Genomic DNA, 19700 nt, shown 5'->3' with positions numbered 1-19700 from the left:
GGGATCGGAGGCTGTCTTGTACTACAAATAATCCATCAGAGTGGGAGCTTGTGCAATAAGTCTCACAGCTTTGTAATCCATGAACCCAAGACATTACTAGTGAAGACGGACACGACAACACAAAGCAATTTGCCTCCACATTTTCCTCTAAACAGAGCAAGGACGCATGAATTGTCACGTGTAAATCACATTTTCAGATAAATGTCATTTAAAATAAAATAAAAAGTACATTCCAGGAACAACATTGGTTACATTAAACATTGGTACATGAACCGTTACTCAGAAACGAAATCTACAGCCTTAAGGCCTTGTCATTATCAGTACACGAACCGTTACTCAGAAACTAAATCTACAGCCTTAAGGCCTTGTCATTATCAGTTCACGAACCGTTACTCAGAAACTAAATCTACAGCCTTAAGGCCTTGTCATTATCAGTTCACGAACCGTTACTCAGAAACTAAATCTACAGCCTTAAGGCCTTGTCATTATCAGTTCATGATAAAGTCTACACCTGTTGTGACAAATACAATTTGATTCGATTTGGATTTGGTGTTTTAAGAAGTAGAACAATTATTTTTCATGAAGCCACATTTGTTGTGGTAGCACATAGTAAAAACATAAATATCCTGGATATCAGTGACACTTATTTATAGTTGTGTTCTGTGGGTGTCACTGAGTAGGCTGATATCCCAGATCCAATGCCACAATGCAATCCTGAAGACAATACATCCACAGCGAATTCAACAGATTTGTATCTTTTAAAAAAATAAAAAAATAAAATTATTTTATTTGGTTGTTTTTATATAACAACATTGCAACTTTGTTTAGCATTATCTAGTTCAATTGTGGCACGATTCCCACTATTTTCATCCGTTTGTATCAGTATCAATGGGAAACTTTTAATTTGAAAGCGAACCGTCGATTCCACTATTGTTGCTCACGACACACACGTCTTGGAGCGAGAGATGCCAGACTAACTATTATTCGATTGTCTCTCCGGCTTTTATTATCAACAAATAACTATTGTTTTTTCATTTTTTGATGATAGTTTTAAACAATACCAACGGTGGCGAATTACTTATTTTGTGACAAGTTATGCGAGTTGTGTTGTTTTGGTCAAAGTTGGGGAGCCGTTCGCGCACGTCTCCGGCAGCCAGTCGGTTTCTCGACTAATTAGGGAATTGTTGCTGGTATCCATTGTATTGGAGTTGTCGCACTAGCCAGTCATCTTCGTTCTCACACTAGGATATTGTCTCTCTGCAATGGCTGAGGCGAGGAGAATGGAGGACGAGGAGCGGGAGAGTTTGAGAGGAGAGCCGAGGGAACCTGTTATAAGACGCCAACCCAGACCGACCAACTCATCTGGAGGTAAAATATCTCACCAAACAACCTTCCCCACAATCTCTGCTTATATTCATTAGTGCACACTGTAGAAAAACGTTTTGCAACGGAACACAAAAAAAAAGTGTTTCTTGTTTGTTCTGTCAGTCCTGTTTCAGTAGGTTTTCTTCCATTTGATACCTGGTATGGTTGGCTGGTCTCTGTTGGATAGGAGGAGGAGGAGGACTAGGGGTTCATCCCAAATGGCACCCTATTTCCTAGATAGTGCACTCCTTTTGATCAGAGCCCAGGTCAAAAATATTTCACTACATAGGGAATAGGGTGCTGTTTCAGACACCGCTTGGGAAAACAAAACACAACAAATCCTCACATTCCTTCAGCCTGACAGGGAAGACACAAACACATCCTGCAGGCATCAAGTAGAATCGCTCTCTGGCCAGAGTGAAAAGATCTAGGCCTAGATACATTTGCTAACTGTGTGTGTGTGTGTGTGTGTGTGTGTGTGTGTGTGTGTGTGTGTGTGTGTGTGTGTGTCCTGGCAGGGCCTACCCTCTGCATTCCTGGGGTGAATCAGCTCTCCCTGGTACCTCCTCTCAGAGCACGCACACACACACCTGCACCTGCACACGCACCCACACACACACACACACACACAAATGTGGTGAAGCCTGACATGCTGTTTCAGATATTCATGAGGTCCTAAATAAATCCTTCATATCAGCGTTATAATGCATTATAGCTCATGCATAATGAAACTGCATTCATACTAAGAGCAATTAGCTTGTGTACCAAATGGCACCCTAAATACAGGGTGTTCAGAAAGTATTCAGACCCCTTGACTCTTTCCACATTTTGTTACCTTACAGCCCTGTTCTAAAATGGATTCAATAGTTCCCCCCCCCTCATCAATCTACACACAATACCCCACAATGACATCACAATACCCCATAATGACTCAATACCCCATAATGACTCAATACCCCACAATGACATCACAATACCCCATAATGACTCAATATCCCATAATGACTCAATACCCCATAATGACTCAATATCCCATAATGACTCAATGCCCCATAATGACTCAATACCCCATAATGACTCAATACCCCATAATGACTCAATACCCCATAATGACTCAATACCCCATAATGACTCAATATCCCATAATGACTCAATACCCCATAATGACTCAATACCCCATAATGACTCAATATCCCATAATGACGAAGCAAAAAAAAGAAAAATCGACATTTTTGCAAATTGATAAAATATGTAAAACTGAAATATCACATTTACATAAGTATTCAGGCCCTTTTACTCAGTACTTTGTTGACGCACCTTTGGCAGCGATTACAGCCTCCAGTCATCTTGGGTATGACGCTACAAGCTTGGCACACCTGTATTTGGGGAGTTTCCCACATTCTTCTCTGCAGATCCTCTCAAGCTCTGTCAGGTTGGATGGGGAGCGTCGCTGCACAGATATTTTCAGGTCTCTCCAGAGATGTTAGATTGGGTTCAATGCTGGGCTCTGACTGGGCCACTCAAGGACATTCAGAGTTGTCCCGAAGCCACTCCTGTATTGTCTTGGCTGTGTGCTTAGGGTTGTTGTCCTGTTGGAAGGTGAACCTTCGCCCCAGTCTGAGGTCCTGAGCACTCTGCAGCAGGTTTTCATCAAGGATCTCTCTGTACTTTGCTCCGTTCATCTTTCCCTCGATCCTGACTAGTCTCCCAGTCCCTGTCGCTGAATAACATCCGCACAGCATGATGCTGCCACCACCATGCTTCACTGTAGGGATGGTGCCAGGTTTCCTCCAGATGTGACGCATGGCATTCAGGCCAAATAATTCAATTCTTGGTTTCATCAGACCAGAGGATCTTGTTTCTCATGGTCTTCGAGTCCTCTAGATGCCTTTTGACCAATTCCAAGCTGGCTGTCATGTGCCTTTCGCTGAGGAGTGGCTTCCGTCTGGCCAATGTACCATAAAGGCCTGATTGGTGGAGTGCTGCAGAGATGGTTGTTCGTCTGTAAGATTCTCCCACCTCCACAGAGGAACTCTGGAGCTCTATCAGAGTGACCATCGTGTTCTTGGTCACCTCCCTGACCAAGGCCCTTCTCCCCCGATTGCTCAGTTTGACTGTAAACACAACAAAATGTGGACAAAGTGAAGGGGTCTGAATACTTTCCGAATGCACTGTAGTGCACTACATGGGTTTCCATTAGGGACAAAGCCTTGCTTTCTGGAAGAGGGAGTTCCGTTGGACAGCGGTGGACTTTCTCCAGTTTACTACATTCTGGAACCCAGAGAGAGAGTTCCGTTGGACAGCGGTTGACTTTCTTCAGTTTACTACATTCTGGAACCCAGAGAGAGAGTTCCGTTGGACAGCGGTTGACTTTCGTCAGTTTACTACATTCTGGAACCCAGAGAGAGAGTTCCGTTGGACAGCGGTGGACTTTCTTCAGTTTACTACATTCTGGAACCCAGAGAGAGAGTTCCGTTGGACAGCGGTTGACCCCTCGTCAGTTTACTACATTCTGGAACCCAGAGAGAGAGTTCCGTTGGACAGCGGTTCACTTTCTTCAGTTTACTACATTCTGGAACCCAGAGAGAGAGTTCCGTTGGACAGCGGTTGACTTTCTTCAGTTTACTACATTCTGGAACCCAGAGAGGGAGTTCCGTTGGACAGCGGTTCACATTCTTCAGTTTACTACATTCTATTGGACCAGGGGAGTTATCTATCTTTATTCTATTGGACCAGGGGAGTTATCTATCTTTATTCTATTGGACCAGGGGAGTTATCTATCTTTATTCTATTGGACCAGGGGAGTTATCTATCTTTATTCAATTGGATCAATGGAGTTATCTATCTTTATTCTATTGGACCAGGGGAGTTATATATCTTTATTCTATTGGACCAGGGGAGTTATCTATCTTTATTCTATTGGACCAGGGGAGTTATCTATCTTTATTCTATTGGACCAATGGAGTTATCTATCTTTATTCTATTGGACCAGGGGAGTGATCTGTCTTTATTCTATTGGACCAGGGGAGTGATCTGTCTTTATTCTATTGGACCAGGGGAGTGATCTGTCTTTATTCTATTGGACCAGGGGAGTGATCTGTCTTTATTCTATTGGACCAGGGGAGTGATCTGTCTTTATTCTATTGGACCAGGGGAGTTATCTATCTTTATTCTATTGGACCAGGGGAGTTCACGTGAGAATGGGGGAGTTAAAGGGGGAATACGCCTGTTTGAAGCTGATCATCTCCAGGGTGGTAAGAGTGGCCAGGTAAACTGTAGCTACTGTTCTCTCAGTAACCATGCTCTTCTTTCTCTCTCTTCTCGCTCTCTTCTCACTCTCTCTCTTTCTCGCTCTCTTCTCTCTCTCTCTTCTCTCTTTCTCTCTCTCTTTTTCTCCCTCTTCTCTCTTCTCTCTTTCTCTCTCTCTTTCTCCCTCTCTTCTCGCTCTCTCTCTCTTTCTCCCTCTCTTCTCTCTCTCTCTCTCTCTCTCTCTCTCTCTCTCTCTCTCTCTCTCTTTCTTTCTCTCTCTTGCTCTCAGAGAGGCACAAGGAACACAGACTGAGGTGAGTTCTGACAGATAACTGTCATATTAATTATTACCTTGCTTGACACACACAGACAAACACGTGGCTATGAGGTTAGGAGGTATTAACAGGGCTAGTGGTTTTGGGTGAGGATTTTCCCTCCCGAACAAGTGTAGTAGTCTATCTAACTTCCTCCAATACACCAATTTAGCAGGACCTCAGGAAGAGACAGGAACTAACGTGGATCCATAATAAACGCCAGGAAGAGTAGCTGCTGCCTTGGCAGGAACTAATGGGGTTCCTGAGTGGCTAAATTGTCTGCTATTATCCTCAGTAATTTTCCATCCAGATTGTCAGACCCCGGTGGCTTGTCATTGTTGATAGACAAACACTCACTTTTTTTTAACCTCTTCCACACTGACTTTAGGGATTTCAAAGTACAATTCTTGTCTTTCATAATTTGGTCCGATATACTTGGATGTGTAGTGTCAGCGTTTGTTGCTGGCATGTCATCCCTAAGATTGCTAATCTTGCCAATGAAAAAGTAATTCAAGTATTCAGCAATATCATTGGGCTTTGTGATGAATGATCCATCTGATTCTATGAATAATGGAGCTGAGTTTGCCTTTTTCCCCCAAAATGTAATTTAAGCTCCAAAGCATTTAACTGTCATTCTTTGTCATTTATCTTCGTTTCATAGTGTAGTTTCTTCTTGTTTTCATTCTGTTTAGTCTCATGATTTGTCAACTTGCAGTTCGTTTGCCAATCGGTTGTGCAGCCAGACTTATTTGCCATCTCTTTGCCTCATCCCTCTCAACCAAACACTTTTTAAATTCCTCATCAGTTCACAAGGATAAATGTTTTTACAGTCATGTTCTTAATGGGTGTTTATTAGTAACTGGGGTAAGTAGTTTCATTAATGTGTCCAGGGCAGCGTCTGGTTCCTCCTCATTACACACCACAGACCAGCCGATTCTGGTTGCTCCTCATTACACACCACAGACCAGCAGCGTCTGGTTGCTCCTCATTACACACCACAGACCAACAGCATCTGGTTGCTCCTCATTACACACCACAGACCAGCAGCGTCTGGTTGCTCCTCATTACACACCACAGACCAGCCGATTCTGGTTGCTCCTCATTACACACCACAGACCAGCAGCGTCTGGTTGCTCCTCATTACACACCACAGACCAACAGCGTCTGGTTGCTCCTCATTACACACCACAGACCAGCAGCGTCTGGTTGCTCCTCATTACACACCACAGACCAGCAGCGTCTGGTTGCTCCTCATTACACACCACAGACCAGCAGCGTCTGGTTGCTCCTCATTACACACCACAGACCAGCAGCGTCTGGTTGCTCCTCATTACACACCACAGACCAGCAGCGTCTGGTTGCTCCTCATTACACACCACAGACCAGCGTCTGGTTGCTCCTCATTACACACCACAGACCAGCAGCGTCTGGTTGCTCCTCATTACACACCACAGACCAGCAGTGTCTGGTTGCTCCTCATTACACACCACAGACCAGCAGCGTCTGGTTGCTCCTCATTACTCACCACAGACCAGCAGCGTCTGGTTGCTCCTCATTACTCACCACAGACCAGCAGCGTCTGGTTGCTCCTCATTACACACCACAGACCAGCAGCGTCTGGTTGTTCCTCATTACACACCACAGACCAGCAGCGTCTGGTTGCTCCTCATTACACACCACAGACCAGCAGCGTCTGGTTGCTCCTCATTAAACACCACAGACCAGCAGCGTCTGGTTGCTCCTCATTACTCACCACAGACCAGAAAATATTATTTACATCATCAACATATGAATCACTACAAAACTTCTTGTATGACCTCTTATACACTATATTAGGCCCAGCCTGACCTCTTATACACTATATTAGACCCAGTCTGGCCTCTTATACACTATATTAGGCCCAGCCTGACCTCTCATACACTATATTAGGCCCAGTCTGACCTCATATACACTATATTAGGCCCAGCCTTACCTCTTATACACTATATTAGGCCCAGTCTGACCTCTTATACACTATATTAGGCCCAGCCTGACCTCTTATACACTATATTAGGCCCAGCCTGACCTCTCATACACTATATTAGGCCCAGTCTGACCTCTCATACACTATATTAGGCCCAGCCTGACCTCTTATACACTATATTAGGCCCAGTCTGACCTCTTATACACTATATTAGGCCCAGCCTGACCTCTTATACACTATATTAGGCCCAGCCTGACCTCTTATACACTATATTAGGCCCAGCCTGACCTCTTATACACTATATTAGGCCCAGCCTGACCTCTTATACACTATATTAGGCCCAGCCTGACCTCTTATACACTATATTAGGCCCAGCCTGACCTCTTATACACTATATTAGGCCCAGCCTGACCTCTTATACACTATATTAGGCCCAGCCTGACCTCTTATACACTATATTAGGCCCAGCCTGACCTCTTATACACTATATTAGGCCCAGCCTGACCTCTTATACACTATATTAGGCCCAGCCTGACCTCTCATACACTATATTAGGCCCAGCCTGACCTCTCATACACTATATTAGGCCCAGCCTGACCTCTCATACACTATATTAGGCCCAGCCTGACCTCTCATACACTATATTAGGCCCAGTCTGACCTCATATACACTCTATTAGGCCCAGCCTGACCTCTTATACACTATATTAGGCCCAGCCTGACCTCTTATACACTATATTAGGCCCAGCCTGACCTCTCATACACTATATTAGGCCCAGTCTGACCTCTTATACACTATAATAGACTCAGCCTGACCTCTTATACACTATATTAGGCCCAGCCTGACCTCTTATACACTATATTAGGCCCAGCCTGACCTCTTATACACTATATTAGGCCCAGTCTGACCTCTTATACACTATATTAGGCCCAGCCTGACCTCTCATACACTATATTAGGCCCAGTCTGACCTCATATACACTCTATTAGGCCCAGTCTGACCTCTTATACACTATATTAGGCCCAGCCTGACCTCTTATACACTATATTAGGCCCAGCCTGACCTCTTATACACTATATTAGGCCCAGCCTGACCTCTCATACACTATATTAGGCCCAGTCTGACCTCTTATACACTATATTAGACTCAGCCTGACCTCTTATACACTATATTAGGCCCAGCCTGACCTCTTATACACTATATTAGGCCCAGCCTGACCTCTTATACACTATATTAGGCCCAGCCTGACCTCTTATACACTATATTAGGCCCAGCCTGACCTCTTATACACTATATTAGGCCCAGCCTGACCTCTTATACACTATATTAGGCCCAGCCTGACCTCTTATACACTATATTAGGCCCAGCCTGACCTCTTATACACTATATTAGGCCCAGCCTGACCTCTTATACACTATATTAGGCCCAGCCTGACCTCTTATACACTATATTAGGCCCAGCCTGACCTCTTATACACTATATTAGGCCCAGCCTGACCTCTTATACACTATATTAGGCCCAGCCTGACCTCTTATACACTATATTAGGCCCAGCCTGACCTCTTATACACTATATTAGGCCCAGCCTGACCTCTTATACACTATATTAGGCCCAGCCTGACCTCTTATACACTATATTAGGCCCAGCCTGACCTCTTATACACTATATTAGGCCCAGCCTGACCTCTTATACACTATATTAGGCCCAGTCTGACCTCTTATACACTATATTAGGCCCAGTCTGACCTCTCATACACTATATTAGGCCCAGTCTGACCTCATATACACTATATTAGGCCCAGTCTGACCTCTTATACACTATATTAGGCCCAGCCTGACCTCTTATACACTATATTAGGCCCAGTCTGACCTCTTATACACTATATTAGGCCCACACTATATTAGGCCCAGCCTGACCTCTTATACACTATATTAGGCCCAGCCTGACCTCTTATACACTATATTAGGCCCAGTCTGGCCTCTTATACACTATATTAGGCCCAGCCTGGCCTCTTATACACTATATTAGGCCCAGCCTGACCTCTTATACACTATATTAGGCCCAGCCTGACCTCTTATACACTATATTAGGCCCAGCCTGACCTCTCATACACTATATTAGGCCCAGCCTGGCCTCTTATGCACTATATTAGGCCCAGCCTGGCCTCTTATACACTATATTAGGCCCAGCCTGACCTCTTATACACTATATTAGGCCCAGTCTTTTGGTTTTCCTAGATATGGATACTACATCCGATGGATCTGGATACAGCTTGAAAACCAATTTCTGCAGCATTAGTAAAGATGTGATCAATACATGTTGATGACGTCATTCCTGTGCTGTTTCTAACTACCCTGGTGGGTTGACTGATAACCTGAACCAGGTTGCAGGCACTGGTTACAGTTTGAAGCTTTGTCTTGAGTGGGAAGCTTGATTAAAGCCAGTCAATATTGAAAATCACCCAGAAAATACACCTCTCTGTTGATATCACATAATAATCTTTACAGGAATGTGGTTCTGAATATAAACAGCAACACCTCCACCATTGGCATTCCTGTCTTTTCTGTAGATGTTATAACGAATGGGGATCCATAATAAATACACACACACCTTAGCTGTGTTTCTAGAAGGAAACCTGCACTGTGTATTCTGTAATGGAGAAAGATAGCAGGTGAACTTTCTCTTGATTCTTCCTTTCCTCCAGCCAAGGACCTCTGTCCTCCATCAGGGCCGCCATTAAGAGGAGTGAGTATCCCTTCCTTTATTACTCTACACAACAACGGATGACTTGTCTGTATATAGGAGCTGCTCCTGGATGAAGTTTCCCCTAGGTACAGATCTAGGATCAGCTTCCCTTCAACAAAGCATAACCTTAATCGTTAGTGGGGAAAATGCTAAACTGACCCAAGATCAGTGTGTAGGCTAGGGGAACTGTTGTTAGAGCTATAAAGAAATCTTCCCTGGTGTTAGTAGCACTTGCCGCTTTCAAGACAACTGGGAACTGGAAAAATACGAGGTCAAATCGTGACGTCAGTGATCTTCAGGTCGTAAAGTCAGAGCTCTAGAAAGAGGCCTGAGTTCCAGAGTTGGATTCCTCTTCAAAACGATTTTAGCCAGTTGTACCAGTTTTTTTTTCCCTGAGTTCCCAGTTGTCTTGAACGCGCTGAAGTTGGAAGTCTGAGATTTCCAAGTTCCCAGTTGTTTTGAGCACGCCATTATGACTAGGCCATCTTATGTTATGAGCTTTATAACGAGTGTGATGGTTAAATTGCCCCTCTTGACCAGGTGTCTGTCCCTTGTGAAAGAGGTTTCTCAGACCTCAATAGTTCTTCCTGGTTCAATACAAATCAATAAAAACCGGTGTTTCTCTGTCTCAGCGTCAACTAGATCCACTTCCCTGAGCGAGAGCAACCCCAGAGACAGGAGGTAAGTTTACGGCTGAGTTTAGTGACGCATTTCACAGATCAGATCCAGATCAGATCCAGATCAGATCCAGATCCGAAACACCCAAGTTTAGCTTTCTGGTGCTTTCATCATGATAGATTGAGCTTTGATTACATACCTCTGGCCTGTGGCATGCCTCTGGCCTGTGGCATGCCTCTGGCCTGTGGCATACCTCTGGCCTGTGGCATACCTCTGGCCTGTGGCATACTGATGTCCTCTCCATGTTATTAAAGCCGTCCAGAGATCACCATACTATCAGCTGAGCCGCTGGCGTCCAACACCTGGTTCCCCGGGGCTTCTGGGGGATTCCCTCCGCCCCCTCCTCCTGCTGCTATGATCTGGGGCAGTACTATACCTCTTACTATACAGGTAACTAACCCTCCTCTTCCTCCTCCTCTTCCTCATCCCACCACTATGATCTGGGGCAGTACTATACCTCTTACTATACAGGTAACTAACCCTCCTCTTCCTCCTCCTCTTCCTCATCCCACCACTATGATCTGGGGCAGTACTATACCTCTTACTATACAGGTAACTAACCCTCCTCTTCCTCCTCCTCTTCCTCATCCCACCACTATGATCTGGGGCAGTACTATACCTCTTACTATACAGGTAACTAACCCTCCTCTTCCTCCTCCTCTTCCTCATCCCACCACTATGATCTGGGGCAGTACTATACCTCTTACTATACAGGTAACTAACCCTCCTCCTCCTCTTCCTCATCCCACCAATATGATCTGGGGTAGTAGTATACCTCATACTATACAGGTAACTAACCCTCCTCTTCCTCATCCCACCACTATGATCTGGGGCAGTACTATACCTCTTACTATACAGGTAACTAACCCTCCTCCTCCTCTTCCTCATCCCACCACTATGATCTGGGGCAGTACTATACCTCGTACTATACAGGTAACTAACCCTCCTCTTCCTCATCCCACCACTATGATCTGGGGCAGTACTATACCTCTTACTATACAGGTAACTAACCCTCCTCCTCCTCTTCCTCATCCCACCACTATGATCTGGGGCAGTACTATACCTCTTACTATACAGGTAACTAACCCTCCTCTTCCTCCTCCTCTTCCTCATCCCACCACTATGATCTGGGGCAGTACTATACCTCTTACTATACAGGTAACTAACCCTCCTCTTCCTCCTCCTCTTCCTCCCACCACTATGATCTGGGGCAGTACTATACCTCTTACTATACAGGTAACTAACCCTCCTCTTCCTCCTCCTCTTCCTCATCCCACCACTATGATCTGGGGCAGTACTATACCTCTTACTATACAGGTAACTAACCCTCCTCTTCCTCCTCCTCTTCCTCCCACCACTATGATCTGGGGCAGTACTATACCTCTTACTATACAGGTAACTAACCCTCCTCTTCCTCCTCCTCTTCCTCATCCCACCACTATGATCTGGGGCAGTACTATACCTCTTACTATACAGGTAACTAACCCTCCTCTTCCTCCTCCTCTTCCTCATCCCACCACTATGATCTGGGGCAGTACTATACCTCTTACTATACAGGTAACTAACCCTCCTCTTCCTCCTCCTCTTCCTCATCCCACCACTATGATCTGGGGCAGTACTATACCTCTTACTATACAGGTAACTAACCCTCCTCTTCCTCCTCCTCTTCCTCCCACCACTATGATCTGGGGCAGTACTATACCTCTTACTATACAGGTAACTAACCCTCCTCTTCCTCCTCCTCTTCCTCCCACCACTATGATCTGGGGCAGTACTATACCTCTTACTATACAGGTAACTAACCCTCCTCTTCCTCCTCCTCTTCCTCATCCCACCACTATGATCTGGGGCAGTACTATACCTCTTACTATACAGGTAACTAACCCTCCTCTTCCTCCTCCTCTTCCTCCCACCACTATGATCTGGGGCAGTACTATACCTCTTACTATACAGGTAACTAACCCTCCTCTTCCTCCTCCTCTTCCTCATCCCACCACTATGATCTGGGGCAGTACTATACCTCTTACTATACAGGTAACTAACCCTCCTCTTCCTCCTCCTCTTCCTCCTCCTCCCACCACAACAATTTAATCTTCTTATCGACACCCACGCCATCTCCTTTAGTATGGTGATGGACACCCACGCCATCTCCTTTAGTATGGTGATGGACACCCACGCCATCTCCTTTAGTATGGTGATGGACACCCAAGTCATCTCCTTTAGTATGATGATGGACGCCCACGTCATCTCCTTTAGTATGATGATGGACACCCACGCCATCTCCTTTAGTATGGTGATGGACACCCACGTCATCTCCTTTAATATGATGGACACCCACGTCATCTCCTTTAGTATGGTGATGGACACCCACGTCATCTCCTTTAGTATGGTGATGGACACCCTCGTCATCTCCTTTAGTATGGTGATGGACACCCACGCCATCTCCTTTAGTATGGTGATGGACACCCACGCCATCTCCTTTAGTATGATGATGGACACCCACGCCATCTCCTTTAGTATGGTGATGGACACCCACGTCATCTCCTTTAATATGATGGACACCCACGTCATCTCCTTTAGTATGGTGATGGACACCCACGTCATCTCCTTTAGTATGGTGATGGACACCCACGTCATCTCCTTTAGTATGGTGATGGACACCCACGCCATCTCCTTTAGTATGGTGATGGACACCCACGCCATCTCCTTTAGTATGGTGATGGACACCCACGCCTACTCCTTTAGTATGGTGATGGACACCCACGCCATCTCCTTTAGTATGGTGATGGACACCCACGTCATCTCCTTTAGTATGATGATGGACACCCACGCCATCTCCTTTAGTATGGTGATGGACACCCACGTCATCTCCTTTAATATGATGGACACCCACGTCATCTCCTTTAGTATGGTGATGGACACCCACGTCATCTCCTTTAGTATGGTGATGGACACCCACGTCATCTCCTTTAGTATGGTGATGGACACCCACGCCATCTCCTTTAGTATGGTGATGGACACCCACGCCATCTCCTTTAGTATGGTGATGGACACCCACGCCATCTCCTTTAGTATGGTGATGGACACCCACGTCATCTCCTTTAGTATGATGATGGACACCCACGTCATCTCCTTTAGTATGATGATGGACACCCACGCCATCTCCTTTAGTATGGTGATGGACACCCACGTCATCTCCTTTAGTATGATGATGGACACCCACGTCATCTCCTTTAGTATGATGATGGACACCCACGTCATCTCCTTTAGTATGGTGATGGACACCCACGTCATCTCCTTTAGTATGATGATGGACACCCACGTCATCTCCTTTAGTATGGTGATGGACACCCACGTCATCTCCTTTAGTATGGTGATGGACACCCACGCCATCTCCTTTAGTATGATGATGGACACCCACGCCATCTCCTTTAGTATGGTGATGGACACCCACGTCATCTCCTTTAGTATGGTGATGGACACCCACGTCATCTCCTTTAGTATGGTGATGGACACCCACGCCATCTCCTTTAGTATGGTGATGGACACCCACGTCATCTCCTTTAGTATGGTGATGGACACCCACGCCATCTCCTTTAGTATGATGATGGACACCCACGTCATCTTTAATATGATGGACACCCACGTCATCTTTAATATGATGGACACCCACGCCATCTCCTTTAGTATGGTGATGGACACCCACGTCATCTCCTTTAGTATGGTGATGGACACCCACGTCATCTCCTTTAGTATGGTGATGGACACCCACGCCATCTCCTTTAGTATGGTGATGGACACCCACGTCATCTCCTTTAGTATGGTGATGGACACCCACGTCATCTCCTTTAGTATGGTGATGGACACCCACGTCATCTCCTTTAGTATGGTGATGGACACCCACGTCATCTCCTTTAGTATGGTGATGGACACCCACGTCATCTCCTTTAGTATGGTGATGGACACCCACGTCATCTCCTTTAGTATGGTGATGGACACCCACGCCATCTCCTTTAGTATGGTGATGGACACCCACGCCATCTCCTTTAGTATGATGATGGACACCCACGCCATCTCCTTTAGTATGGTGATCGACACCCACGCCATCTCCTATAATATGATGGACACCCACGCCATCTCCTTTAGTATGGTGATGGACACCCACGCCATCTTTAATATGATGGACACCCACGTCATCTCCTTTAGTATGGTGATGGACACCCACGTCATCTTTAATATGATGGACACCCACGTCATCTCCTTTAGTATGGTGATGGACACCCACGCCATCTTTAATATGATGGACACCCACGCCATCTCCTTTAGTATGGTGATGGACACCCACGCCATCTTTAATATGATGGACACCCACGCCATCTCCTTTAGTATGGTGATGGACACCCACGCCATCTTTAATATGATGGACACCCACGCCATCTCCTTTAGTATGATGATGGACACCCACGCCATCTCCTTTAGTATGATGATGGACACCCACGTCATCTTTATTATGATGGACACCCACGTCATCTCCTATAATATGATGGACACCCACGCCATCTCCTTTAGTATGATGATGGACACCCACGTCATCTCCTTTAGTATGGTGATGGACACCCACGCCATCTCCTTTAGTATGGTGATGGACACCCACGTCATCTCCTTTAGTATGGTGATGGACACCCACGCCATCTCCTTTAGTATGGTGATGGACACCCACGTCATCTCCTTTAGTATGGTGATGGACACCCACGCCATCTCCTTTAGTATGGTGATGGACACCCACGCCATCTCCTTTAGTATGGTGATGGACACCCACGCCATCTCCTTTAGTATGGTGATGGACACCCACGTCATCTCCTATAATATGATGGACACCCACGCCATCTTTAATATGATGGACACCCACGCCATCTCCTTTAGTATGATGATGGACACCCACGCCATCTCCTTTAGTATGGTGATGGACACCCACGCCATCTTTAATATGATGGACACCCACGCCATCTCCTTTAGTATGGTGATGGACACCCACGCCATCTCCTTTAGTATGGTGATGGACACCCACGCCATCTCCTTTAGTATGATGATGGACACCCACGTCATCTTTAATATGATGGACACCCACGTCATCTCCTTTAGTATGGTGATGGACACCCATGCCATCTCCTTTAGTATGGTGATGGACACACACGTCATCTCCTTTAGTATGGTGATGGACACCCACGTCATCTCCTTTAGTATGATGATGGACACCCACGTCATCTACTTTAGTATGGTGATGGACACCCACGTCATCTCCTTTAGTATGATGATGGACACCCACGTCATCTCCTTTAGTATGGTGATGGACACCCACGCCATCTTTAATATGATGGACACCCACGTCATCTTTAATATGATGGACACCCACGTCATCTCCTTTAGTATGGTGATGGACACCCACGCCATCTCCTTTAGTATGGTGATGGACACCCACGTCATCTCCTTTTACATTTACATTTAAGTCATTTAGCAGACGCTCTTATCCAGAGCGACTTACAAATTGGTGCTTTCACCTTATGACATCCAGTGGAACAGCCACTTTACAATCCTTTTAGTATGGTGATGGACACCCACGCCATCTTTAATATGATGGACACCCACGTCATCTCCTTTAGTATGGTGATGGACACCCACGCCATCTCCTTTAGTATGGTGATGGACACCCACGCCATCTTTAATATGATGGACACCCACGTCATCTCCTTTAGTATGATGATGGACACCCACGTCATCTCCTTTAGTATGATGATGGACACCCACGTCATCTCCTTTAGTATAGTGATGGACACCCACGCCATCTCCTTTAGTATGATGATTGACACCCACGCCATCTCCTTTAGTATGATGATGGACACCCACGTCATCTCCTTTAGTATGGTGATGGACACCCACGCCATCTCCTTTAGTATGATGATTGACACCCACGCCATCTCCTTTAGTATGGTGATGGACACCCACGCCATCTCCTTTAGTATGATGATGGACACCCACGCCATCTCCTTTAGTATGGTGATGGACACCCACGCCATCTCCTTTAGTATGATGATGGACACCCACGCCATCTCCTTTAGTATGGTGATGGACACCCACGCCATCTCCTTTAGTATGATGATTGACACCCACGCCATCTCCTTTAGTATGATGATGGACACCCACGTCATCTCCTTTAGTATGGTGATGGACACCCACGCCATCTCCTTTAGTATGATGATTGACACCCACGCCATCTCCTTTAGTATGGTGATGGACACCCACGCCATCTCCTTTAGTATGATGATGGACACCCACGCCATCTCCTTTAGTATGGTGATGGACACCCACGCCATCTTTAATATGATGGACACCCACGTCATCTCCTTTAGTATGATGATGGACACCCACGTCATCTCCTTTAGTATGGTGATGGACACCCACGTCATCTCCTTTAGTATGGTGATGGACACCCACGCCATCTTTAATATGATGGACACCCACGCCATCTTTAATATGATGGACACCCACGTCATCTCCTTTAGTATGATGATGGACACCCACGTCATCTCCTTTAGTATGGTGATGGACACCCACGCCATCTTTAATATGATGGACACCCACGTCATCTCCTTTAGTATGGTGATGGACACCCACGTCATCTCCTTTAGTATGGTGATGGACACCCACGTCATCTCCTTTAGTATGGTGACGGACACCCACGTCATCTCCTTTAGTATGGTGATGGACACCCACGTCATCTCCTTTAGTATGGTGATGGACACCCACGTCATCTCCTCTAGTATGGTGATGGACACCCACGCCATATTTAATATGATGGACACCCACGTCATCTCCTTTAGTATGGTGATGGACACCCACGTCATCTCCTTTAGTATGGTGATGGACACCCACGCCATCTTTAATATGATGGACACCCACGTCATCTTTAATATGATGGACACCCACGTCATCTCCTTTAGTATGGTGATGGACACCCACGCCATCTCCTTTAGTATGGTGATGGACACCCACGCCATCTTTAATATGATGGACACCCACGTCATCTCCTTTAGTATGATGATGGACACCCACGTCATCTCCTTTAGTATGATGATGGACACCCACGTCATCTCCTTTAGTATGGTGATGGACACCCACGTCATCTCCTTTAGTATGATGATTGACACCCACGCCATCTCCTTTAGTATGATGATGGACACCCACGTCATCTCCTTTAGTATGGTGATGGACACCCACGCCATCTCCTTTAGTATGATGATTGACACCCACGCCATCTCCTTTAGTATGGTGATGGACACCCACGTCATCTCCTTTAGTATGATGATGGACACCCACGTCATCTCCTTTAGTATGGTGATGGACACCCACGCCATCTTTAATATGATGGACACCCACGTCATCTCCTTTAGTATGGTGATGGACACCCACGTCATCTCCTTTAGTATGGTGATGGACACCCACGTCATCTCCTTTAGTATGGTGACGGACACCCACGTCATCTCCTTTAGTATGGTGATGGACACCCACGTCATCTCCTTTAGTATGGTGATGGACACCCACGTCATCTCCTCTAGTATGGTGATGGACACCCACGCCATATTTAATATGATGGACACCCACGTCATCTCCTTTAGTATGGTGATGGACACCCACGTCATCTCCTTTAGTATGGTGATGGACACCCATGCCATCTTTAATATGATGGACACCCACGTCATCTCCTTTAGTATGATGATGGACACCCACGCCATCTCCTTTAGTATGGTGATGGACACCCACGCCATCTTTAATATGATGGACACCCATGCCATCTTTAATATGATGGACACCCACGCCATCTCCTTTAGTATGGTGATGGACACCCATGCCATCTTTAATATGATGGACACCCACGTCATCTCCTTTAGTATGATGATGGACACCCACGTCATCTCCTTTAGTATGGTGATGGACACTCATGTCATCTCCTTTAGTATGGTGATGGACACCCACGCCATCTTTAATATGATGGACACCCACGTCATCTTTAATATGATGGACACCCACGTCATCTCCTTTAGTATGGTGATGGACACCCACGCCATCTCCTTTAGTATGGTGATGGACACCCACGCCATCTTTAATATGATGGACACCCACGTCATCTCCTTTAGTATGATGATGGACACCCACGTCATCTCCTTTAGTATGATGATGGACACCCACGTCATCTCCTTTAGTATGGTGATGGACACCCACGCCATCTCCTTTAGTATGATGATTGACACCCACGCCATCTCCTTTAGTATGATGATGGACACCCACGTCATCTCCTTTAGTATGGTGATGGACACCCACGCCATCTCCTTTAGTATGATGATTGACACCCACGCCATCTCCTTTAGTATGGTGATGGACACCCACGCCATCTCCTTTAGTATGATGATGGACACCCACGCCATCTCCTTTAGTATGGTGATGGACACCCACGCCATCTCCTTTAGTATGATGATGGACACCCACGCCATCTCCTTTAGTATGGTGATGGACACCCACGCCATCTCCTTTAGTATGATGATTGACACCCACGCCATCTCCTTTAGTATGATGATGGACACCCACGTCATCTCCTTTAGTATGGTGATGGACACCCACGCCATCTCCTTTAGTATGATGATTGACACCCACGCCATCTCCTTTAGTATGGTGATGGACACCCACGCCATCTCCTTTAGTATGATGATGGACACCCACGCCATCTCCTTTAGTATGGTGATGGACACCCACGCCATCTTTAATATGATGGACACCCACGTCATCTCCTTTAGTATGATGATGGACACCCACGTCATCTCCTTTAGTATGGTGATGGACACCCACGTCATCTCCTTTAGTATGGTGATGGACACCCACGCCATCTTTAATATGATGGACACCCACGCCATCTTTAATATGATGGACACCCACGTCATCTCCTTTAGTATGATGATGGACACCCACGTCATCTCCTTTAGTATGGTGATGGACACCCACGCCATCTTTAATATGATGGACACCCACGTCATCTCCTTTAGTATGGTGATGGACACCCACGTCATCTCCTTTAGTATGGTGATGGACACCCACGTCATCTCCTTTAGTATGGTGACGGACACCCACGTCATCTCCTTTAGTATGGTGATGGACACCCACGTCATCTCCTTTAGTATGATGATGGACACCCACGCCATCTCCTTTAGTATGATGATGGACACCCACGTCATCTCCTTTAGTATGATGATGGACACCCACGTCATCTCCTTTAGTATGATGATGGACACCCACGCCATCTCCTTTAGTATGGTGATGGACACCCACGCCATCTTTAA

General features: G+C 46.0%; 1 protein-coding gene across 1 annotated transcript in view; it reads left to right on the top strand.

Moving 5' to 3' along the window:
- The first annotated feature begins 951 nt into the window (after positions 1–951).
- LOC115127846 (SH3 domain-containing protein 19-like) overlaps positions 952–19700 on the top strand; it is a 52432-nt gene continuing 33683 nt past the window's right edge. The window contains 5 exon segments of the mRNA XM_065022023.1: positions 952–1368; positions 4904–4928; positions 9596–9636; positions 10269–10317; positions 10569–10704. Coding sequence (XP_064878095.1) covers positions 1263–1368; positions 4904–4928; positions 9596–9636; positions 10269–10317; positions 10569–10704 — 357 coding nt within the window. The 5' untranslated portion in view covers positions 952–1262.

Source organism: Oncorhynchus nerka, linkage group LG8 (genome assembly GCF_034236695.1).
Source record: "Oncorhynchus nerka isolate Pitt River linkage group LG8, Oner_Uvic_2.0, whole genome shotgun sequence".
In the NCBI taxonomy this organism is placed as follows: Eukaryota; Metazoa; Chordata; class Actinopteri; order Salmoniformes; family Salmonidae; genus Oncorhynchus; species Oncorhynchus nerka.
The sequence above is the reverse complement of the archived record's forward strand: the minus strand, read 5'-3'. Positions and strand labels throughout refer to the sequence as shown.